At 36.4% G+C, this 25,292-nt stretch overlaps 1 protein-coding gene across 4 annotated transcripts; it reads left to right on the top strand.

Annotated features, from left to right (window-relative positions):
* The first annotated feature begins 424 nt into the window (after window positions 1-424).
* zgc:109889 (uncharacterized protein LOC553542 homolog) lies at window positions 425-25,083 on the top strand. Of its 4 annotated transcripts, none has more exons than XM_051113981.1 (10): window positions 425-650; window positions 12,225-12,366; window positions 14,358-14,492; window positions 17,453-17,606; window positions 18,749-18,866; window positions 19,237-19,320; window positions 19,687-19,865; window positions 22,019-22,303; window positions 23,339-23,727; window positions 24,771-25,083. In XM_051113981.1, the coding sequence occupies exons 2-10, from the start codon at window positions 12,234-12,236 to the stop codon at window positions 24,926-24,928; spliced, it is 1,635 nt and encodes a 544-aa protein (XP_050969938.1). In that variant the 5' UTR covers window positions 425-650; window positions 12,225-12,233; the 3' UTR covers window positions 24,929-25,083. The 4 variants fall into 4 exon arrangements, with proteins under 4 accessions (XP_050969938.1, XP_050969937.1, XP_050969940.1 ...); XM_051113980.1 differs by having other exon boundaries at window positions 12,222-12,366; XM_051113982.1 differs by lacking the exon at window positions 425-650 and adding an exon at window positions 890-1,018.
* Window positions 25,084-25,292: the final 209 nt, after the last annotated feature.

The following is a 25,292-nucleotide window of genomic DNA, read 5'->3' as shown; positions in this document are numbered from 1 at the left end:
GTTAAAACTTAACATTTTTAAAAGTATATAGTGCTATTTTATGTTTTGTGTATCACCTTCAACGGTGCTGCCATCTACCGATGAAATACGAATGTAGGGAATAGTAAGCAAATCATGCATCTAATTTTCAAAACTTAAATTTACACTGTCTATTTCTAGCATCTCCGCAGTAAGGACATTTCTGTTTAGAAATGCCTATCCGTTTGTTTTTACTTCACTTGTTTGTGCTTACATTGTCGTAACACTGGCGTTTATCAGACGACAGCGCTTACTGAAACTACCTTCCTGGACCGTCTTCACCGACCTTTTTGTGGAGATTTCTGAGGTAAAGTGCTGATGATTTCTTTCTTTTCTGCTTCAGTCTGTGTTCTTATTTTGGTGGGAGGTGGTCAAGGCTTCGGTCTGCGCATGCGCGCAGGGCAGCGTTTGTCGCGCTCAAGCAGAAGACTCGACGCTGTCAAGGAAACGCGCATGCTGGGCGCATCGTTCTGAGATTTACAAACAACTGAACCTGCCTAGCGCACCGTTATTCACATCAGCCATTGCAGAAAATAGCAGTTGAGCGATGTTTGCGATGTAACCTTACAGAGGGAGAGCAAAATACGGACCGAAATCAGAGAGACGCCGCGCTAGCGCTTGATATATTACAGGTAAACGGGATTTTAATCGGTTTTGCATATCTCATGGGCTTGGACAAAGCTGAGCTGCTAACGCTAACGTCGAGCGCAAGTGCTCTGTTGTGATCACATGAAAAGGCTGTGCTGTGTTAAGTGTATGTGTGTGTGTTATGGCTGTGACGAGGATTAATGTTGTAACGTTACCGTGAAAATACGGGATGTGCTTTATATCATTTGTGGTACAAACAAACAAAACGTCAAGTCAGTTGAGGCTGGTAACTTCATTAGGAACTGAGACATAATACATCCATATTTCTATGTTTACATCATTTATTATTCGTCGATCTAGTATGCCTAAAAGGCTTGTGGTCTCCAGAATTCCTTGTGGGATATTTATTGCGGTAAGTCGGCAAAACAAAAATGTCATAATGATAAACATAACCATAATGGGTCGTAATGTTTTTTTGAAAGCCTGTCCACCTTTCCAAATATTTATTCTCTCAGTTTTGAGATCTCTCAGTCTTAATTACCTGCCTTTGAGTAAATGTGAACGTTTTACCCTCTGCTCTGAGCTCTTTAACAACATTTTTATTAACTATGTCTTTATATTTGGTTGGCATCACTTCTACATAAAAAGTATTAATAATTAACTGTTATTTACTTTTAATACTGTTATATATATTTTAAAACTGCTACATACATGGCAAAGCATCGCCAGGGCCCAAAAAAAAAAAGCCTCAGACTCTAGAGGGTTAATGTCAATTTTATCATGTTAGCCAGAGTAAATGATTTGTGTCCAGCGTGCTTACCAACTTTGAAACGTCACATTTGATTATGATGCTGTCAGCGTTTTAATGCCCCTGACTACAAGCCGGAATGGATGTGTTTACTTGAACTTTAGCATTGATGTCATTTTTGTAGGCATTCTGGATGAACATGTTTATGTTCAAGTCTTTAATATAGAGTCAAAGTCGAGTGTCTTGTATATTGTAATTTTTCTTTCAGAAAGTCACATTCTCCCAAAAATAAAGCCAGTAAACAACTGCAAAACTTTTTCATTTTCTAAATGCCTACTTTTCTTTTTAGATGCTTTTTTGTTGAAAGGAAATTACAGTGACTCCTTTTAATTGAAACGGTCAAAAAAAAATCTCCTTTATACCTAAAGGAGTTGTGTTTTGTTGTTATTGTTAATTATATGTGCTCACATCTTGTAAAGAGGCCTTTGTAGAATTGTAAAGAGATTGTAGAAAGGTGCTATATTAAAGTTATTATAAAATTATAAAATAATAATAATAATACTAATTAGTAGTAGTTGTAGTAAATACTATTCAAGAGAGTCCACGTCAAGTCTCAAGTCAGTTGGTTACTAATCTAGTAAGTTAACAAGTTTACTTGCGAGGGATGTTGAGAAATTAAATGGTGTTGTGTAGTGGGATTCTTGCACAGGTCTTATAGTGAGTAAATGATGACAGAAGTTTCATTTTTTGGGTGACGTATGCCTTTAAATGCCCCCAATTTGTTTTACAATTTACTCTATGAAGTGCTATTGTTGTTTCATGTTGTTTATTAATTAACCCAGCAGTGTGTTGAATGTGGTTTGAGCACTATTCTCTACTATGAGTTTTCCAGAGCTGTATCAGTATTTGTGTGTTTTCAGAGCTGGGCCCCTCACTGCCTTGACCTGTATTAGCTGGTTAAGCAACACTTGGACAATAACAGTACACCCTTGGGTTTTTCTCCTGTAGAGGTCAACAAGAGTATGTGGGAATCTCAGTAGAGGTTAGAAAATTCCATTTCAGTCAACATTTTGTTTTTTCTTACCTGAAAGTAGCATATTTTCTGTTGTCATCTGACAGCAGGTCATCACTCCCCTCTGTTGTGTTTGTGTACAAATGAAAAGTAATGCCTTTGTAAAAGTGCTGTTTGCTGCTATTTTGTCTTTGCCTTTTGTTACCCACCACCAAAAAAGAAAATGCAAGCATGGCCTGTCTATTGAGCCCATCGGAAAGGCCTTTCCAGGACACAGTACATATCAGAATACGAGACAGCTGGACTAAACCAGTTATTTTCTCTTATTCATTCATTTTAGATATCAACAGCTATGAGTAGGTGCTTCTTTGAGTCATTCATTTCTGGTCCTGTGAACAAACCGGAAAAAAACACCTAAATACACATAGCGGTTTTACCAGCATGCTTACTCAGCAATATCGGACAGCAGTAGGGCATTATCGATGCTGTATGGTTGTTGCAGTTACTTTACATGAGTGTCACGGTGGTCATCATCGACGTTGTGAATCAATCCAGTGCTGTACCATGTCATCAGTCTCAGTCCAGTGTGCCTGGATGATGCCAGGGACCTTATGAGTTCATAGAGGTCATCTATTTAGTCCTAAATTCTCTGTCAGTGTTTATAATAAAAAGCAAGATTCCAGAAGAGCATAGAAGTGATGCTTCTCAAATGCTTTGTAAACTAGCAAACTGGCCTCATTCCTTTGTCCATGCAATATTTTTTTTGTTTTTATTTTGTAAAAATAAAGTTGAATACAAACCTAACACAAACTAAATGACAAAAGAACATAACAAATTGCTGTTAAATTGTCTGTGTTTCATGATTTCTATTAAACAGACATGCTTTTTGATTAATATTTCTAGAAATAGAGTCTAGAAAAATGAAAACGAAAAAAAATGCAATTCAGAAAAATTTAAAATAGAAAAAATGGAATTTGGGGAAAAAATAAAACTGATTTTATAGGGCCTTAAAAACACATAGGGCCCTAAAAACATTACTGTCATCATGCTTAAACACCATTTTTGTTACACAATTTGCTGTCTTCAACAAAACAGTTCCTGCAATGTTTTTATGCATCTGATTCCATAGGTCTTTCTATGTATTTTTTTTGTGAGGACTAAGACTTGTACAGCTTTTGTCTGATGACCTTGAACCAGTCTAATTATACAGGATACATGGGACCTAGTCATCTACCCATTTGGACAACCCACTAATTTTTAGAAAATGTTTAGGTTTGCACATCTCTAATTTGTGCTCGGATTTCTTAAAGCCTTTATGTAATGGACGTCGCGACAGAACGTTTCTCCATTTTGTGATGTACATACAAGTAAAACAAATTATTGAAAAAAAATTTGCGCTTGCAGTCGATTGTAAGAAAGGGATAGGGTTTAAGCGGAATAAATGATTGAAGATGTCTGACATGCATCACCAGAGAAAAGTTGAAGTCACTTGAAGATGGAGTTATAATATTATAATTAAAAATTAGAAGCTCAAAAAAACAAGATCAATAACATGCATTTAGAAAATAGATGAAATTCTGTGAATTTGTTGTTTGAAGACTGAGCTGAAGTAATTTATTTAGGTCTTCTCTAGGCTGATGGTTTCATCCATCTCTATTCAGCCCACAGCCATATTTTACTCTCCAGTTAATCCGCCGTCTCTCCAAACACCCCAGTTTCTCTCTCCTGTTAGTCTGCCCCATTTACACAGATGAAGGACCCATCCATATCCTAAAAAAGCGAATGGAACTCCTGATACAAAGCAGGTCTCCGATCAGAGCAGACCTCAAAGCACTCACTGCAGGGACTGACCCCCTTTGCTTCAGGCATTATCCAGCCAGGGGTTCGTGCACTGGGGCACGGGGACTCCAGGTCACATGGTCGCCTGGCTGATTTGTCCCGATTGTGCTGAATGCAGCACATTTAATTGTGTGTGACGGTGTGAGAAGAGTTCATGGGAGAGAGACAGAAAGAGTGTTACTACCCTTCAAGCCCATCCCAGTTTAACAACTATATTTTTATTTAATACTAAAGTTTGGTCTTTTTTTAAACCAGAGGGACCCATATCTAACAAATTTTATCATGTCACATTAAAGTGTATCATTCATGACAAGAAAGAATCTTTTTGGTTTGCAAAAGGCATATCTGATGCATTCAAAATCAGACTCGCAAGCACTGGTTCACATGATGAGGGCAGAACCTTTGGCTCATTGACATTGAGGGTCTTTGGTCTATTTGAAGCAGAATTAAAGGAACATTACTTACCTTACAAAGCCGTAAGTTCATCTTCGGAACAAAAATTAACATATTTTTGATGAAATTCGAGAGCTTTTCCTGCATAGACCGCAATGCAACTGACATGTTCAAAGCCCATAAAGGTAGTAAACTAAAAATAAAATAATTTTCTTTCTTTGCGCACACAAAAACAGTATTGTCGTAGCTTCATAACATTACGGTTGAACCACAGATGTCACATAGACCATTTTAACAATGTTCTTACTACCTTTCTGGCCCTTGAACGTAGTGGTTGTGTTGCTGTCTATGTAGGGAAAGCTCTCAGATTTCATAAAAAATATTTGAATTTGTGTTCCAAAGATGAACGAAGGTCTTACGGGTTTGAAATGAGATGAGGGTGAGTAATTAATGACAGAATTGTCATTTTTTGGTTAACTAAAGCGATTAAAAACATGTTTGCTGACTGAAATAAAGCTGAAATAAAATATAAATATTAAAAGAAAAGGTTAAACTAAAAGAAAATTAGAAATTGTGCCTTGTCAACTAATTGAAATACGTTTAGTAGCACTATATGATTACTAACTGGAAATAACTAAAACTGAAATTAAAATAAATTAAACTTAAATAATAATATGAAAAAACACTAATACAAATAACAAAAGCACAAAAAAATTAATGAAATTTAAAATGAAAACTAAAAAAAAAAAAAAATAGAATAAGCAAAATACTAAAACTATAATTAGTGTATAATACTAAATGAACTCATTGACCTTGAAAGGGTTAATGTATAGTGTTTACTCTGTCTAGCTGTTTGTGTAACTATCTATCAAAGTGTTTGGCTTCTGCTCTTCTTTCTTTTTTGATCAAGCAACAATCAGAGGGCATGAAAGGAAACCATGGCAACCCTTCCTCTCAGTCTGCACTAATGACACTCTTGTTCTGTATTCTGAACAGCTCTGAATATGGGGGATAAGGAAAGAGGATGTAATGTTTGTTTGTTTGTTTGTTTGTTTGTTTGGTGGATTTTGGTTGGGGGTTGATCAGCACGACCCTCAGAGAGCCCAAGCGTTGATCCTGACATTGAAGAGGTGAAGGGAAGCCAGCAGAAGGGAGAGGAGGTAGGGGGCAGACAGCGGGATTAGGGGCTCTGGAATCTGAGCAGCACAAACAAACGTCTCCTCATCAAATGGACCTGCAAGTGCAGCTGTTATGCTCCTCTTGATTTGACATTTAAATCATAATTTCCTGCTGAAAACACTTGCTGGGAGCAGTAAAAGGAGGCAGAGATGAGTCTGCTATTAGAGGATATGTGTCGGTTTTGTGTGTATGCTTGCAAACATTTAATATTTGAACACTTTCAAAGGTGAAGCAACAAACATAGTGTTTAGGAAAGTAACACAGGTATAGTCATTGCTGCCTACAGTCAAACCAAAATTTATTCAGACACCTTCAACATTTCTCACGTTATCACAGTTTATTCACTGTAGTTTAGAAAATGGTAATTAAATATGACAAGAACTCAGTTAAACGGTCAGCACAAATTCAGCTTGATAATGTCAGATAACTGCTAGAAAGGTATGTAATGGATTACAATCTGAAAAAACTGTTATTATGACAATATTTACATAACTATCAATATTTGTTGACCAATTACCAAGCAATGCTTAATTTTGTTCAGTATGTGGTGTAAAAAGGTCGCATTAGCAATTAAAGAAAAACACTTACACGAAACATGGTCAGGTCAAAGTGTCTGAATAATTTTTGGTCCCAAATTTTTATCAGTTTTACTGGTAGTCCACTGTATGAAGAATTTTTTGGTAAAATACGTCACAGTTTACTTTATTTTGCTATCCTTACTTACATAAATTAACTGTAGTGTCTTGCACCCACAAGTAAAAAATAACAAAAATTATATCTGGTGTCTGAATAAATTTTTTGTTTTGACTGCATATGCTTTATTGTTCAAAGGTTTGGGGTCAGTGTGACTTTTTTCGACATAAAGTAGTAGTTTTATTCAGCAAGCATGTATTGAATTAATCGAAAGTAGCAGTGAAGACATTTATAATGCAACAAACGAATTCTATTTCATATAATTGATGTTATTTTGAACGGTCTATTCGTCAAAAATTACAGTTTCCACAAAACAGTAAGCATTACAACTCTTTTCAACATTAATAATAATAAGAAATGTTTTTGAACACCAAATCAGCATATTAGAATGATTTCTGAAGGGTCATGAGATCCACAAGACTGGAGTAATGATGCTAAAAATCAGCTTTACAATTACATCAATAAATTACATTTTAAAACATATTACAATAGAAAACATTTATTTTAAATAATAATATGTTACTGCTTTCATTTTCATTTTTATAAATGCATTTTTGACCAAATAAAAACTTTTAATTTTTGTAAAAACTTTTATTTTATCTTACTGGATAGATTGAATTAGATTAAAACCTATTCAGAGAATGAACGTTAGTGTTCGTGGTTAATGTTATGCTGTGTGATATTTTGCTAGCAGACTTGCAAGCACTTGGCACACAGAGGGAGATGAGTGTTTGATAGCATTACATTGACTTTTAAACACATGCCTGTAGAGAGGGAGAGATCGGCCTTTAATTCTATTATAAATGCCGTCTGTTTCACACAGAGCAGATGCTTTTGCACACTTACAGCTATAATAAATAACACTGACTTGCATTAAAAACAACCCTTAGACCTACACATCTACAAAAGTGAGTAGTTCTGACATGTAATGTCACTCATAGACCCCTGCTGCTGTACTGTGACTGCTTCTGCTTGTAGATCAGTGTTTAGCATTGGTTAATAAGATGAATCACATACGCTCTGCACTCTTAATATTCACATCGCATTTTACATATTACTGCTTTACATCCCCCCACACACATTATAGCTATTCATGAATTCACTACTCTGCTCTCCCTGAGGTCCCTGACCGCCTCCTGCTCCTGTGGAAATTCAGTGTTTAGGTAGTCATGAAATAACTAAATGAATATGTGCGTGCGCGCGTGTGTGTGTGTGTATATGTATATGTGTGTTCAGATCTCTGTGCTGTTGCCGGTCTATATAAGAGGGAGGGGTTTATGAGAGTGGGTGGGGCTCTGCTGCATTCTTGACATTTTGTTGAGATATATAGTGGGGGATTCTGTCTGCACCATTTTTCACTTCTGTCTCTAATTCAATCCTTTCTCAGAAGCCGTTTCAGTGTTGTTTCCATGGCAACAACACCAAGGCCCTTCCTGGCAAGGTGGCTCTCTCTCTCTATCTCTCACTCTCTCTCTCTCTCATTCACTGCTTTTTACTGTTTTAATTTATTTGTAAAAGTATAATTAATTCACACCATCACTTTTTTAGACAGTTTCTGCCTAAGAGATCAAGTTGTTTCATGTAGACATCAAATGAGATAGTAGTATCATTGAGAATTATAGTTTTTAGTATTTTGAATTGGATTCTGTTTGTATTTTTAAATTTGTATTTTTAATTTTACTTCCAGTTAAAAACTGTAGTAATTTTGATGTTTTTGTTATGAGTGTTAGTTTTTGTTTTTTAAAATATGTCTATATAGTCTTTTTTATTGCAGTTGTATTTTGATTTTAGTACATTAAGTTAAACTAAATTTTAACTGTTGCTTTTGGCAATGTTGCTTTGGCAACATTATTATTTTTTTTTATTATTATTACTATCTTGTATTTTATTCATACATTTAACCCTAAATGGCATGAAAAGTGCCTGTAGTTTTATTTTTAGCAGGTAATTTTATTAAGAGAATTTTCTCTCGCTTTTACACCTAACCAGGCATAACACAACAAAGTGAAAAATCATAAAATGCTTACACTAAATTTTAGGAGCACCTTCTAATCAATAATCAAAAAATCTGAACAAAATTAGTCTTCCCAATGTAAGGTGATATTTGACTTCTTAAAGTGATTTACAGGGGAATTTTGTTTTTGCCTTGGTAACAGCATTTTTTTCTAAATTTATTAAAAGTATGTCATCTTTTATGTTTTTTTTTTAATTACATTTAATAAGCTTTTTAAAATTTGAATTGTTCGTTTAAAACAACAGAATAAGAACAAGTAAAATAAGAATAAGTTACCAATCAAATGAAATCAGTATTAACAAAATTAATTTGTACTACAGAGGTGGCACAGAAGAACACAAAAGTGGCTTGTAGGTGTATTTTCCATTTGTTTAATGAGGCTCAGAATTGGCATGAGTGCAGTAAAATTCATAAATTAATTAACATTTTAAATATAATATTTTGAAAACAGAAATATTAAATGATTTAAATAACTGAAAAGATACTTTAAAAATGAAACTAAAACTGCCAGTAGGAGCAAGTCTCTGATTTAATTACTGAATCATTCATTCATTTGATTCGTTCGAACGGCTGATTTATTCAGGAATAAAGCAAGTGACTGTCTTTCTGAATGGGAAATTGAATCATTGACTCACTAGATTTGTCTAAAAACGCACATTTATTCGTAAACAAAACACCGCTGTGTTTAAATGGAGATGTACAGCGGCTTGTTTCCATCTATTTTTAATGACAAAATAGAGCAAAATCAGGCAATAGTGTTATAGTCAGAAAATGTAGGTCACTTAATATTCATTTCTTGTTTATTGAACTATTGTATTAAAATCAATATCTCATTTACAAATTCCCTTAAAATCATTAAAAGCTGTCACTCATCTTAGTTCATCGTGATCTCACAAAGTCCCATTATAATCAACAAAGCTCTCTACACTGCACAGTGACTCTTATTTACAATCTCTCTACACTTTGTTTATGAAAGGATTCATGAGATATGTCTGTGATACATTACTCAACGTTGCAAAAACACGTAGAAACCTTTGAAGCTCCCCTCGCCGCAAAAACAAATATGCTGATCGAGTCACTCGCACTGGTGCTCCTAAATATTTTTTCATAGTTGCACGCAGCATTTTTCTGTCGCAAATGTGACCGAAATGGTCACACTGTAGAGCCCCATTTCTTTTTTGCATGGTTTATGCCATGTAGTCTTACCCATAGTTAAAACCTTATTGGTCCGAAATCCACCGTTATTTTTATGCATCAGACATGTTCTGATTGGCTGAGAGATTGTGTCAAGTTGCGCAGCAGTTTTGTTGGAAATTTGTCACTTCCAGGTTGCGACATGGTGTTGTTATCAATGTCTGTGTCTCAAATCTCAGAGATCTGCCTACCTAAACAACACATTTGAGAATCATTGATGTGTCCTGAGTCAGCAGCAAACAAAAACTGTCTAGGTAGGTAGCATTCCTGTAGATCTACTGGCAGAGCAGGGCACTAGCAATGCCAAGGTCGTGAGTTTGATTCCCACGGGCATACAAATAAAATGAATATCATGAATTCTCTGAATGTCAAAGTCACTTTGGGGGAAAAAAAAAAGCGTCTGTCGAATGCATGAATGTAAATGTAGGCAGGCAGTTCAAAGGGTTTTGAGAGACAGCCTTGTTTTGAGAGAGTCTGATACGTCCTTTCATTCCTCAAAAAAACACAGACAGATATTCTCTCTCTCTCTCTCTCTCTCTCTCTCTCCCTCTCTCCCTCTCTCTCCATTAACCCATCCTTTTATTACAGTTCACACAGTCCAGCCGAGCGCTCGAGGGAGTGAGGATTACAGCCCTGTGCCTCTACAGTCTCACTCAGCTCTGCTGTTTAATTCATGAGCAGACTAAGAGATTCAGAGAAGACAGATTGAAAGAGAGTGTGAATGTTTCAGTGCAAAGTGATCTGTTATTGAACTACTGTGTAATTGTTATGATGGTGTGTGTGGCAGCACTTTATGAAAAGCAAGAAAAATATTCCATCATATTAACATTTTAAAAACATTGACATGTAATTTAGAATTAATAGAATTACAGTACATTCAAATGTTAGGAATGATTGGTTTTATAAGAAGTATCATGTTCTGCAGTTAAAGCTGCAGATAATTGGTCATTAAAACAGTAATATTGTGAGATATTATTACAATTTAAAATAACTGTTTTAGATTTTAATATGTTTTAAAATATAATTCATTTCTGTGATGCCAGGTGCTGAATTTTCAGCGGCCATTACTCCAGTCTTAAGTGCCACATAATGCTTTAGAAAACAATTCTTATCATGAAAAGTGGTTAAAAAAAAATGTTGTACTGCTTAATATGTTTGTGAAAACCATAATTTGACATATTGATCATGATGACTTGATGAACATTAAGAAGGACAGCATTTATTTTAAATATTAGTCTTTTGTAACATTTGAATGTCTAGTCTAGTTCTAAAAGGTTTTCCAATCACTTTCAGACCAAAATAATAACTAGACGCACAAAGAAAGCAGGAACATACACGTCTGCTATCCCACCGGGCTATAAGAGCGCTCTTTTCATGTCTCATTAGCAGCATACTCGTCCGCTTTAGTTGCCAGGCGATGTTGTCTGCGTGCCCAGGTCACTGAACCATTGCGCCTGCATCAGTGTATGTGATGCCAGTGACGGTCTTTATTAGCATCTGTGGTCATTGGTGGTCTGTAAACCAGATCAGACCATAGTAGGTCCTTTTCAAGAAACAGGGGCCCAGTTATATCAGACGTCTGTATTAAATACAGGTGAATTATTAATCGGCATAAAATGCTTAAGGCATGCTGGTTCAACCAAAAAGACAATGTAATCTTAGGTTGTGAGATTTGATGCTATACTGATTTCAGATCTGATATTTACTTTTACATTGGCTTTTTTTTGTACACACAGTACACAAAAACTAAAAACAGGGCTTGAGAGCGAGGAAGACCCGGGGCTGTGTGACTTTTGGGTCAGCTGACTATACAGTCACTTGCGCTGTTGGGCCAGTTGCTGATTTGTTACCTTAAATCTAATGTGTTGCAAACTTAAACATGTGGTTTTATATGACATATTGAACATTGTTATCCAGCTGAATAAAGATTTTTTTTTTGTTAAATGACTTTTGGAATCTTGTGAGCATCAAGCAAATCACATTTTGCAATGTATGCCATTGTTTTTGCTTTTTGTTTCAGTCTGTGAAATATTCAGTCAGTATGTATTTAAAGCTTTCATGGTAGTTTTTTTTTATAGTATATTGTAGTTATTAATTAAAAAAAAAAATGCAATTAGTTTATGAAAAGTGAAAAATATACATTTAAAAAACATGAAATATAAATAAATTATATCTTAAATTTAGAAAAACATTTTTTAAAAATGGCAAAAATATGTTTTTGTGTCTTTATTATGTCATAATATATCATAATGTCATATTTTTATATTGGCTGTGAGGATTATCAGTTTAAAAGTGTTTACTTTATAGCTGTTTTCATAGTTATTTATTTTTAACAATTAAAAACATAATAAATTTATAGTAAAATATTTTTTTTTTTAAATCAGTTCACGTAATTCTCATATGCTTTTACAAATGATGACACATTTTAAAAACAACAACCTAAAAACTTTAATAGCTGTGAAAATATACCTCCTCATTTGGTGTTTGAGTTCATTAGGTGTTTGATATGTGTCTTAATGGGTATCCCTGTTTCTCTCTCTCAGCAGTAGTCAGTCATGCCGCTGGTGAAGAGGAGTATCGAGCCCAAGCACCTGTGTCGAGGAGCTCTGCCTGATGGAGTTCCCAGTGAACTCGAATGTGTCACCAACAGCACGCTGGCAGCCATCATCAAACAACTGGGCAGCCTGAGTGAGTCACACCCTGCTTTTCTCTCTTTTTTTTGTTGTATTGACATTATTTATTATTCATCATTTTGCCAATATTTAATTCATAGACTTCAAATGTTTTTTCTCTTCCAGTGAGAGGTACAATTATTCAACCAGACTGCTTTTGTAGCAAAGTACTGTATGTGCAAAATATTTAATAAACTTTAATGTTATACAGTAAAAATATAGTTAAAATAAATTGGCCATAATTAGGTTTTCCTTACTTGCTTTTATCATATTAACACAAGGAAAATTGTATTTAATGTATTATTTGAAGGTGACCTATTATGCCTCTAAGGAAACCTTTTATGTCCTCAATATGTAAAATAAGTCTCAGGTGTTCCCAGCATGTGTCTGTGGAGCTTCAGCTCAAAATACCCCACAGATCGTTTATTATATAATTTTGAAAATGCCCATTTTGAGTGGACGCTGTTTTTGTGCATGTATTTCTAAATTCAAATGAGCTGCTGCTCCCTTCCCCCTTCTCCAGAATAGGGCTGTGCCTTTACAGCTCGTACCTCAGATACTCTGCCAAAAAACATCTGTTTGGTTTTGATTATCATGTCTATCACACTGAAATAATTTGTTGTAAAGCCATATTAGTTTAAACTTCTGATATAGGGATTTCTGAACATGCACATCTGAAGCACGCACACAGAAAGCTGCTGTCATATGGTGTGAACTACTAAACTAAGTTCTTTTTCAGGGCTCCAGACAAACAAAAAAAAAAAAAGAAGCCATATTAGTAATGATTATAAGAGAATTGTTAACCATATTTCCAATATCCACACAGCTGACAGCTTTACCTGCTGTAGTTTGTTCAAGCACGAAATAGACACTGTTTTTCCGCACTTCACACGTCTTTATCATTTTCGATCTTTCTCACGCTGCACAGCTGGAGCTGCGTTTAGCAGGTGTGCGTCAGCGCTGCTGTTTGTCAGAGATGAGGACTGTTTGAAAGTCTTTTTTCTACTAAATCTTTTATGCGCATTGTCTCAGTTTAATACGTCAACATAACAAGAGATGTGAACACAAAGCAATCAGGAAAAAAGGCATTTCATGGAAATAAATAAACACAGTCGCCAGTGGCGACCTCAGCAAAAACTTCACTCACAAATTCATATTTTTGGTCGCAAATGCGACCGTTTTAGTAGCAGTCTGGAGCCCTGTCTTTCATGTCTTATTGCGCTTTAACTGTCAGATACACACAAGTTTATGTTGAAAACACAAATGAGTTACAAAAACAGTCAGTTATGTCTGTGAAGGTAAACAGCTAGGAAAGAAATTGCATGTGTCTATTAGTCTTGTCCCCTCTGAGGCTGGGACTCTAAATTGTGTTCTGTGCTCGTCTGTGCAGCCATCGACAAAAGAGTTAGCATACTTTGCTCGAACTTTCGCCATGGCATTAGAACTGGTTCTTTATCGCTTGCGAAAACACAATGGCAGCACAGTGGGTGGAAACATGCAGTTTAAGGGGTGGTAATATTATAATAAGATCCTCTTTCTACGTCACGGAGGGAGCGGAATCTGAGTGGTTCGTTCTTTCACATGCTTGCAGAGAAAGGCTTACCAGAGTTACTGGGTTGTCCTGTTTTTTGGGTTGATGGATACACCGGGGACCCGACTATAGCACTCAGATTTTCATTATACATCTCATTTAATATGCACCAGTATTACAATATGCAAAAAAAATTTATATCTACATTTGATTAAACAGAGACAGTAATGACACAAGCAAATTGTTTTTCAGCCAATATCTTTAACTAGTTTAACTAAGGTTTAGCTAGCTTTACCAGCATTTAAACCCTCTTAATCAGAAGGCACCGTTCTGGTCCGCCTTCTCGACCAAGATTTGCTGAGGAATAGCACCACTGTGCTAGTCCACTAGCTAGACCAACACCCAACCTAGCATGAAAATTCAATTGATTTTTCAGCATGCCGTTGTCTTAGCTTCTGTCGCCATCTGTCTTGCAGGTCGTCACGCAGAGGACATCTTCGGAGAGCTGTTTAATGAAGCCAACAGTTTCTACATGCGTATGAACAACCTGCAAGAGAGAGTGGACCTGCTGGCTATCAAAGTCACCCAGCTGGACTCCACTGTGGAAGAGGGTAACATCAAGCGCTAAGCTTAATCTCTGCATCATCTCCAGATCTTATCAAGGTTTCAGCTGTAGCAGCTAGCAGCTGGAGAGAGGCTGAGAGAGAGCGCGTTTGCCTTCGAGTGCTGTCCTCTATAATGGTCTTCTTTTAGCCTGTAGTTAGAGGGATGACCCAGCTTTCTCTGCCATGAAAGAGAGAGACATCAAACTGTATCGCTTTACTCCTCCCTCTACTCCTCTCATCTCTTTCTTTTGTTCTCTCTGCGGAATAGAAAAATCCAGTGGCTGTTGGCACCATCTCTTGTCTCAATAAATGAAGCAGATAGCAGAGCACAGCACAACTTTGATGTCAGGCTATGTGTTTGATGGACATTATAGAAGAGATTTTTATCTGTAAACACCCTGTCCATATGCAAAATCAAGATTAGGGCCACGTTACACGTTCTAAAGATATCTTCGTCTATTTAAAACATTCACCCCAGCTGTGATCGATAACTGGAGAGCCGATAAAGAGGGTTTAATATGTTCCAGCTCCCCTGTGACCCCTCACTTACGGAGAAGAAACATCGATGTTTCTTTTAAAGTCTGAGCGTTCCATTATCACCTGATTCACAGTGAGCGATGACCTCTCAACCACACCCGTGCCGAGAGCAAAACCTGCTGGGAATGCACAGCGTGCAGTTTCTGGGCTGTGTCTGCGTGTTTATAGCTCTCTAATGTGTGTTTCTGTCTGACCTGATGGTGATCTGGGGTTTATGTGTCCTGCATGCAGAATGTAGAGTTGCGAAGGAGATGGGGAGTGGGAGGAGGAGAAGAATGAGATGGTCTCTGAATATTGAGACATCTCACAGAGAGGAAGAGACTGAATATTGTGTGTGTGTGTGTTACCAGAAAGGGTGATGGGGTTTGCTGGCATTCATGGTTGTGTCTGTTCCAAAAATGTCACCCCATCCCCCTCTTAACGTCCGTTCTAATTATTAATTTATAACCAGCCATCCAGACTTAAAACTGAGCTGCTTTTGCACTCGAACAGACTGTGCACAAGGACAAAAGAGATATTTAGAGATACAAAAAAAGAGAGAAAAAAAAGATGTAGATTAAAGTAACTGAAATGAATAAAATGAGGCATGTAGTCAATGTTTGATTTGTAGAGCTTCATATTATAGAGCAATACCTCATTGGATATAAAAAAAATATTTACTTTAAATAAAATATAAAGTACCAGTCAAAAGGTTTTTTTTCATTCATTTGATCCAAAATACAGTAAAAAATGTGAATATTTTTACTATTTAAAATTACTGTTTTCTATCTGAATATATTTTGAAATATAATTTATTTCTGTAATTGATCATTGCTTCAGTCTTTAGTGTCGCATAATCCTTCAGAAATCATTCAAATATGCTGATTTGCAAAAAACAGTAAAAATCTTACTGTTCAAAAACTTTTGACTGGTGGTGTATCTTAACTGAAATATTTATTATTATAAAATTGATTATTGATTGATTCAAAATGTAATAATTAAAAAAATCAAGCTTTATTCAGACAACGTTTTATTTATTTATTTAAATGACTAAACAAAACAATATTACTAAAACATTAACTTAAAACTTTAGGATTAAAATGAGAAAAACCTAATTAATAAAAAATCTACGATAGTATCTTAATTATACTACAATAACGCTACACAGTTTAGCCATTTTTGGATCTGTAATATTCTGATGGACAACAAATGGACAAGGAAAGGGATTTTCTCTTTCATTACAACAGCACTGCATTGTGGCTCATAGTACATATTATAAAAAGCAGAATCACCTTGTTTTATAAGTTGTCCCAGGTTTGACCTTATATACCCCGTTCCTGCTATCAGATCAGCCGGTATGCTCAGTCTTTAATTATTAATGTTCAATAAAGCTGTACAGTGGCCCCTGAGGCACAGCCAGTGCTTTAATATTGTGAGTGTTCTCCTGTGGCATACATAATTAGAGGGCGATTGAGGCAGTCCATCATTCTTTACATCAAAACAAGCCCCGCCCCCCTCAGTAACAGACAACCCCTAGACTAATGTAGAGGCACCTAATAAATAATTTATAATTGGTCCACAGTTAAGACATTAATTTCCACACAGTGTCATAGATCATTTTATAACATCACTTGCATGACTGATGTTAGGGAATATCTAAACAACTCTTTCCACTTGTGCACTGCGTTCTATTTAGTCCTAGTTTAAATACTTTTACATTTATTCATTTAGCAGACACTTTTATCCAAAGCGAATTACAATTGGGGAATATGAGTTATTAAATATTTGTATGTTTGTGTGTGTTGTATATAAATCTGTCACACACCAATTGTTACATGCCCATTTGAAAAAGTTGTCATTGGTTGTCAAATGTTATGTGACTGACTGTGATGTCCCAAGTTTTAATGTGCATGTTAATAATAGATCCTTGCCATGGTCACTGCTGAACAGCTCAGTCTACTGAAAAACACAAACAAACAAACATGGGATTGTGAGGCAGGAGCTCCACATGCTCTAGGGCAGGCAAAGCAATGATGTTGCTCTTAAATGCGCAGCTGATCTATCATATGTTTGTGGCATTCCAGATTAGTCCAGAGTGAGAAGCAGAGCGTGTGAATAAGAGAATGACCATCTGCTGTCTTCTGGACAGCTTCATCCTTTACTTAACAAACATAAGAGACTTAAGTAGGGATTTCACACAGCTTTACTTTAAGGCCTTTTAACACTTTATGCTGATCAAAGGACAGTTTGTCATATTCTACCACACCTTTAGTCACCATATTGTAAATATTAGTTTGATCTTATCTTGTACTAAGACTGTTTAGACATTTGTACTAAAAAACAACAAGTGTGCAAATTAAGGATGGTATTTTTGTAAATAATAAGGATGGTAATCTCAATAATGAAATGAATGCATAAATCTGAAGTCTTCTTCTGTTCCCAATCTTTAGTCTCTCTGCAAGATATCAACATGAGGAAGGCCTTCAAGAGCTCCACCATTCAGGACCAACAGGTGGTTTCCAGGAACTCCATCCCTAATCCTGTCCTGGAGCTCTACCACCGTGGAGACAAACCTCCCCCTCTCAATATTCTCAGCCCTTACAGGTGAGATCATCATCATCCTTACTTCAATCTGCATTTTAACTCAAATAACTAATATTAAATAGCTTTCCATCATTTTATATTGTGTAATAGCAACAGCAAAAACATTGCATCTTTTACTTTTCTTCTTTAGCATAACATCAGCTCAAAATAGTCTTAACTTAGAAACTAATTTTAAGCCAAGTAATGATCTTGTGCAGAAGTTCTCAAACGTTTTACTATGAAGGGCCAAAAAATCAACCTTGATTGAAGGCTGTGGACTATGGAAGCCCATTTCTACCACTGAATAAAAAAAAGGTAATTGTGACTTTTTATCTCGCAATTCTGACTTTTCTTCTCACAATTGTGTGATACACACTTAAAATTCTGCCCCTTTTTTTTGAAAATTGTGAGATATACACTTGCAATTCTGAGAAATTAAGTCTCACAATTTTTTTCTCAGAAGTGCGTTATATAAAGTGCAATTCTGAATTTTTTGTGAGATAACGTTTATATCTCACAATTCTGAGAAAAAGTCAAAATTGTAAGATATAAACATGTTGTCTCACAATTGTGAAAATATTTTCCCCTCAAAACTGGACTTATATCTTGCTATTCTGACTGTATCTTGCTATTCTGACTTTATAACTCACAATTGCAAGTTTATATCTCACAATTCTGAGAAGAAAGTCAGAACTGTAAGACGTAAACTTAAAAAAGGTGCAATAAAGATAAAAAGTTGCAATAACCTTTTTTTATATTCAGTGGCAGAAATGGGCTTCCATTGTGGAAAGTAAATGTTGCAAATATTAAAAAATCTAATTCATTTACATCATCTACGTTCTAATGCCAAAAATAAAACAAAAACAGTTCAATCAAGATAAATTAGAAATGAAGATATGCTTCAATTACGTTTTATTTCCTTTTTCTGCATTCCCTGGTTTGTGCATCTCTGGTGTAGCGTGACAAAATGATAAATCACTTGTTGCATATCAAGTGCACTCTCCTAGAATATTCCCGCTCTTGAGTATCTCTGAAAGCCCAATTCATTTTATCAAGTTGGTTTGTTTGGACAATTTCTACCCTAGTGCTTCAGTACAGCTCTATACTGAGCAAATGTTATTGTAGCAACCATCATATGTCTCTTTCTTTTTTCTTTTGTATAGAGATGATAAGAAGGATGCACTGAAGTTCTACACAGACCCCTCCTACTTCTTTAACCTCTGGAGGGAGAAAATGCTGCAAGCCACAGAGGACAAGAGAAAAGAAAAGAGGAGACAGAAGGTGTGTGTGTGTCTACTGCATAAATGTATTTTGTGTGCACTTTATGGTCCTGTTTCACACTGTCTGTGCTTTCCACAGTCACATACTGCTTTAAGGATGTCAGAAAATGCTGGAACTTCAGTACCAAGTTGATACTAAAATAAGTGTTGTTGTACATGGTTCAGATTGACTTTAACTTATCAACAAGTGCTGGAAAAATGCTAAGCACATCAGACAAGCTCCCTTTGCTTCCATAGCACTACTGGCCCCCCTGTGAAAAGTTGTGTTTAAATGCAAAAAAGAGAGCAGAACGAAGCACATCAGTGGATGTGTCTTTATGTGTGCATGAATGAGAGCTCTAACTCCCCCAGACTTTGCCCCTTCTCTCCAGACCAGCGGCTCAGGCCAGACTCACTCAGACCAGACTAAGTCCCACTCCAGGCAGGCCCTTCTCAGAAGCCCCCTCCTATCCTCCGTAAGAGACCTGCATTTCTGTCAGTCCTTCTATTCATCCGTCAGTCCCTCACTTTGCTGACTCCAGTTTGTGCATTCACACTTGCTTTCCCTACAGTCTCTTCACTAGCTTTTCTACTGAATGCGTGTGTGTGTTTAATGCATTCCCTGAATTATGTAGAAAACTTTCTTCACAGCACTTTTCAGTGAAAGATGTGGACACTACAGTCTGTGTGTGTGCGACTTTGCTCTTCTAACTTGACAGTCTAAAACTTTCACCAAATGTGATTTGATTTATAATCCAATTGTATTGAAACCCTGGGCTTTCTGCAACACTAGTCTTTCTTTCTCCCTCATTCTCGTTTTTTCCTCTCTCTTTTTCACTCAGGAGCAGCAGAAGCAGGTGGAGGACCCCAGTCGTGAGGTGAAAAAGGTTCGTAAAGCTCGGAATCGTAGGCAGGAGTGGAACGTAATGGCATATGATAAGGAGTTCCGGCCAGACGCCCGTTTCACGCCTTCGCCGTACCACGGCATGTCCTCTGAGGGCTCGCTTTCACCGGACAACAGGTTGGTGATCTCTTTTGCTTTGTCAGTTTTCTGTCACAATGCATGTGAGCTGCAGTTTAGCATAGTTCACTACTGCCATCTGTTGAACCTTTGAGCTGTCTACATCTGTTTGTTTTTATAGTCTTTCCAGAGCAATCTAAAGCGTCACATCTGTGTGCTGTTCTGTTTATTTATTTGTTAGTTTTTAATAGTCATGTTCAACAATTAGATGATTGGGGTAGGTGATATATTGAATAATTATTTTACATTGTACATATTGTAATCATTTTAATGTGCTTTTATTTGGTTATTAATTTTCCCAATGGTTCTGTCATTAGACATGGTCCTTCTTTGTCGCATGGTAAAGCACGTAAAACAGCGATTCGTATCAGTCATGAAAAAACATTTAAACGTGCGTTTAAAAAAATGAGTAAGGTTGATTTAAACCATCTTTTTTTAAATAAATCTGCTATGATTCACTGATTTTTTTTTTTTTTTTTTTTTTTAAACATCCTTGCGTGAACATGTTTTATATATTAAAATATTTTAGACTTAGAGTTTTAGATATATGTTAAAAATATGCTGCATGTACTGTACTTGAATGGTGCTGTTCATTGTTTTTTGTTTTTGGTGTGTAGAATTGAAGGGAAGAATGTTTACATTGTTTGCACGTTAGAATGAACATAATGTTTACTTACTAAAATGATTTCTGAAGGATCATGTGACACTGAAGACTGGAGTAATAGCTGCTGAAAATTCAGCCTTTCCCTTTTTTTATAAAACAGGTATTTTAAATTGTGTTTTAGTTCCCAATGTTGTTTTTACTGTATATTTTATAAAATAAATGCAGTCTTGAAGCTTAAGAGACTTCCACCAAAAAAATAAAATAAAATTCAGACTTTTGCCTATGCTTTCAAAACACTTTTGTCTTTTAACATTTATTTTTTTCCTGTGGAATTGGGCTAGTTTAATACTGTTGCTGCAGGGCGTTTTTCATGTCCACGGGTTGAAGCAACCCCCAATAATGTGATATTTACCCCCTGGAATGCAAATTGTACCGGGAACCCCACCAAAAAATGTGTATTTTACCCCCCAGAACATGATTTTATTTTCGAGGGACCCCTATTGAAAGGCTTTTGGGCTAGTTTTGAGTGGCAATTGGGCGGGTTTTGTTGCGAAAACCTGGCAACTCAAGCTCATCGTTCTGAAAGCGAGGCGTGCTCTGCTTGGCCAGCTATCCAGTGCATTGTGATTGGCTAAATACCCGAAGCGTGTGACGGAAATATTACACTCCTTACCATGTTGTGATGCCACGTCCTGGCGCAACAAGACAAAAACAATAAAACACATTATAAAAGAGGCATTTGTTGCATCTAGTGGGTAAATAATTACACATTATAATGACTTATGCTGTCTTTTTACGTGTTGCATTGCGTCATGTAAACATAAACACATGTCTTCATTTGTGGTCGTAGGAAGGACAAACAACAAGCACTACTTTACACTGCGCAAAACTCGTATTTGAATAGTCAGTAGCAAATTCTTTAAATATGAAAACGTACTTACAGGCTGTGAGTCCGAAGCGCTGGAAAGTTGGAATTGGCCCACTTTATAGAAACAGTCTGTGCACAGCTGGCATTGTAGACTACTCTCCCAGGTTCAGGAAACAAACCTCTGTAAAATGTGCTGCACACACTTGAATATTTGCATTGTACTGTTCTGGAACAGTGTTGTAAATATAACTTAATCAGTGATTTCTAATTGTGTACTCACTTGAAAGGCCAAACAAAGTAGTTTTGCTTTTGCAATGAAATACACAGCGTCTCCACGACATGCCAGCGGCGACAACAAAACTACAGCGAGAATAAAAGTTATAGGATAATAAAAGGTATATTCTTTGCATTCTTGGGGGGTGTTTGAATAAGGCATTTTAGGAAGGTGTGGCTGAGTCTTAAATTTTATGAAGAATGTCTTGTTGGGTTTGAGAATTTAATCTTTGCAACTTTACGGATCTTATATATGCACGAACAGCTTATAACACTCCAGAAACAAAGGAAAACATGAAATCACATCATATGACTCAAGAACCCGTTAAGATATTTGCATTTAATATTTCTCTCTTCTTTTCCTTTTTACCCTCTCTCATCTATCATTTGTCTCTTTTCCATCATCAGGTCGGTTGCCTCAGACATGGGTGAGCATTCTTACCCAGGCAGCCCCAGTCACCCGGCTCAACAGATGGCCGTGACCAGCGCCTACTCCGCTGCTGATGGCAAAGATCACCTCATGGCCCCCTCTCATGTCCAGACCCAGTCCCTGGACCGCGGTTATCGGCCAGCCGCTTCCTCTGCTGCTCCACCTGGGAGACAGACCATTGGCAGGGTTCAGACCTCCCATGGACAACCAGTCACAGACCCCGCTCTCAATGGGCCTCGTCCCCTGCAGGCTAAAGACTACAGGTCTGTTATACTTCGGCATCTCTTGATTCAGTATCTTCTGTGTAAAAACTCTGTAATATAAAGGGTGTAAAGGAAGGATTCCTAATGATCTAAATTACTGCATTTTTTACTATGTCTCATGAACCCCCTGTAGTTCCATCATGAACCCCTAGAGGTTGCAAAACCCTTGCCTAAGTGCTCAGTTTTCATTTATATATTTATATATATAAATATATATATACATTTATATTTATATATTTATATATAAGTCTGAATAATGTGCAAAAGCCATATATGATCATATATCAAATTTAGCTAGCATAATTTACATGGCCGAACACTCACTTTTACCTCTAGCTATCTGTTAACACACATCACACACAATTATAGTATTATTTATTTACTGTAAGTGTTGGGTAGATTACTTACAAATTGTAGTCCATTACAGATTATAAACTACATAACAGTTGTAGTTAGTAATATAATCTGGATTACACATATTAGGTTATGTAGTTTGAATACTTTTTTTTATATTTTTAGATTACCTTTGACCTAACTCATTTATCACACATACTTGAATGGGATTAAGAAAGACAGAAAGAAAGAAAGAAAGAAAGAAAGAAAGAAAGAAAAAGAAAGAAAAAGAAAGAAAGAAAGAAAGAAAGAAAGAAAGAAAGAAAGAAAGAGAAAAGGGATGAATCAAAAAATAATAAATAATTTATTGGCATTTTAAATGATATGTCCCCCCACACCCGAAAGCAGTTATTGAAATAGTAAAAATATTTCACAATATTACTGCTCTTGCAGTATTTTGGATCACGTAAATGCAGGTTAAGTGAGCAGAAGAGAATTCTTAAAAAAAAAAAATCATTAAAAACTGTTTTTGACTGGTAGTGTATGTCTTTTTATTTCAGCTTTATTTTAATTAACAATAACAAGTAAATTTGAGACAAGCTTGAATTTAAAATATAGAAGGCTTAGTGCTCCAGGCTTAAAGCTCATTTAATTAGTGCTATTATGTGTCTGAATAATTTCTTTACTCTGTTTGTATCTCAGTGGTCAGCAGGCTCAGCATCGAGAGTATTTCGTACCTCCTGCTCCTCCTCCACCTCCTCCTCTCATTCCTTCCGCTCAGACTGCCTTTGACAGTCCCACTGGCCCTTCCTCTGCTCCGGCCAGTGCCATGCCATCTCTTTCCCAGACCTACAGCCCTTCTCCTCCAACCCCTGCCCTACCTGCTTCCTATACCCCTTCCCCAACCCATCCTCCCCCCGCAGCCCCCCCTCCACCTCCACCTGGGCCGCCTACACACCCCCACCCGCACCCTCACCCACACGCCATGCCCACTGCCCCTGCGGAAGCACCAGTTGTCCCCAGGAAGGGCCAGGTACCTCTCATCCCAATGAGCGATGCACGCAGCGACCTGCTGGCAGCCATCAGACGAGGTCAGAGGTCACACATAACACTTTATGCGTTTTGGCATTATGATGACTACAGTGTACTTTTTTGCATTATGATTTTGAGAGAATTGGCAGCATCATGAAAATGCCACAATGTAAAAACTCAATGTTCTAATATAATATAATATAGTATAATATAATATGTAATCAAACGTTTGGGGTCCTATGTTTTTTTGTTTTTTTTAAAGAAAATATTAACTTTTATTCAACATGGATGCATTAAATTGAGCAAAGTGGCAGTAAAGACATTTATAATGTTACAAAAGATTTCTATTTTAAATAAATGCGGTTCTTTTAAACTTGGCAGCCATCAGACGAGGTCAGAGGTCATGCATAAAGTGGTGACTACAATGTACTTTTTTTTACAGTGTTTTTTTTTACATTATGATAAAGAGAATTGGTAGCATCATGAAAAGCCCACAATGTAAAAACTCAATGTTCTTATATAATATAATATAATATGTAATATAATGTAACAATGAAATGTTTGGGCCCTTTTTATTTTACACTAACTTTTATTTAGCATAGATGCATTAAATTCATCAAAAGTGAGAGTAAAGACATTTATAATGTAATTTTTTTTTATTTCAAATAAATGCTGTTATTTTAAACTGTTTTTTTTAATCAAATTTTAATGGTTTTCACAAAAAGAATGATTTCTGAAGGTTCATGTGACACTGAAAACTGAAGTATTGGCTGCTGAAAATTCAGTGTTTCATGACTAAAATAAATTACATTTTAAAATGTATTAAAATAGAAAACAGTTGTTTTAACGCACAATAATATTCCAAATATATTCCATATATATTACTGTCTTCCTGTAAGAAATTTCTTTAAAAAATATTTTTAAAAATCCTACTGACCCCAGACTTTTGAACAGTAATTTTTGGTGTAAAATATGGCCTGAACCATATTTCTAATTAGTTTTTGAGAGGTTTTGTGAGATTCACCCTATTAGTAATAAATTAATTAATTGTCATGTATCTTTGGTTCTCACTTTTCTGTTTTTTGTTTTTTTTTTCTCATAGGGATCCAGCTGCGTAAGGTGCAGGAACAGCGGGAGCAGGAAGCGAAGAAGGAACCAGTTGGGAACGACGTGGCCACTATATTATCCCGTCGCATTGCCGTGGAGTACAGCGAATCTGACGAAGACTCTGAGCTGGACGAAAACGAATGGTCAGACTGAGACAGGGAAAACAACAATAGAGGAATAAAAAACATGAAGTAAGCATTAGAGCATAGGTTTCAGAGAACAGAATTATCACAACTAATGTAGCATGCCGATGTCTGTCTGCACTAATATAACACGGCTCCTGTGTTTTAAAAAAAAAAAAAAAGAAAGGGCTGCGTAAAAGTCTCAAAGAGACAGAACCAGAAACTTTTAGATTGTACATCTTAAATTGAAGCCTTGACAATGAAGCTTAATGAGAATTTTGACCCCATGGAACAATGTCCGTTAGAGATCAGCTCCTCTACACAGCGGGCTTGAGTCCACTCCCTGACACTATTCATCATTTACTCTGAATGTGGTGGTCCTACCATCTGTCCTC

This window comes from Labeo rohita, chromosome 7, assembly GCF_022985175.1.
Source record: "Labeo rohita strain BAU-BD-2019 chromosome 7, IGBB_LRoh.1.0, whole genome shotgun sequence".
NCBI classification, from domain to species: domain Eukaryota; kingdom Metazoa; phylum Chordata; class Actinopteri; order Cypriniformes; family Cyprinidae; genus Labeo; species Labeo rohita.
Note: the sequence above shows the minus strand (reverse complement) of the source record. Positions and strands in the feature narration are given on the sequence as shown.

Excerpts from the sequence above, each read along its gene's own strand:
- zgc:109889 (XM_051113981.1), top strand. The coding sequence starts at position 12,234 with ATGCCGCTGGTGAAGAGGAGTATCGAGCCCAAGCACCTGTGTCGAGGA. Across the intron at positions 14,493-17,452 it reads GGACTCCACTGTGGAAGAGG|TCTCTCTGCAAGATATCAAC; the intron begins GTAACATCAAGC and ends CCCAATCTTTAG. Across the intron at positions 19,321-19,686 it reads GAAGCCCCCTCCTATCCTCC|GAGCAGCAGAAGCAGGTGGA; the intron begins GTAAGAGACCTG and ends TTTTTCACTCAG.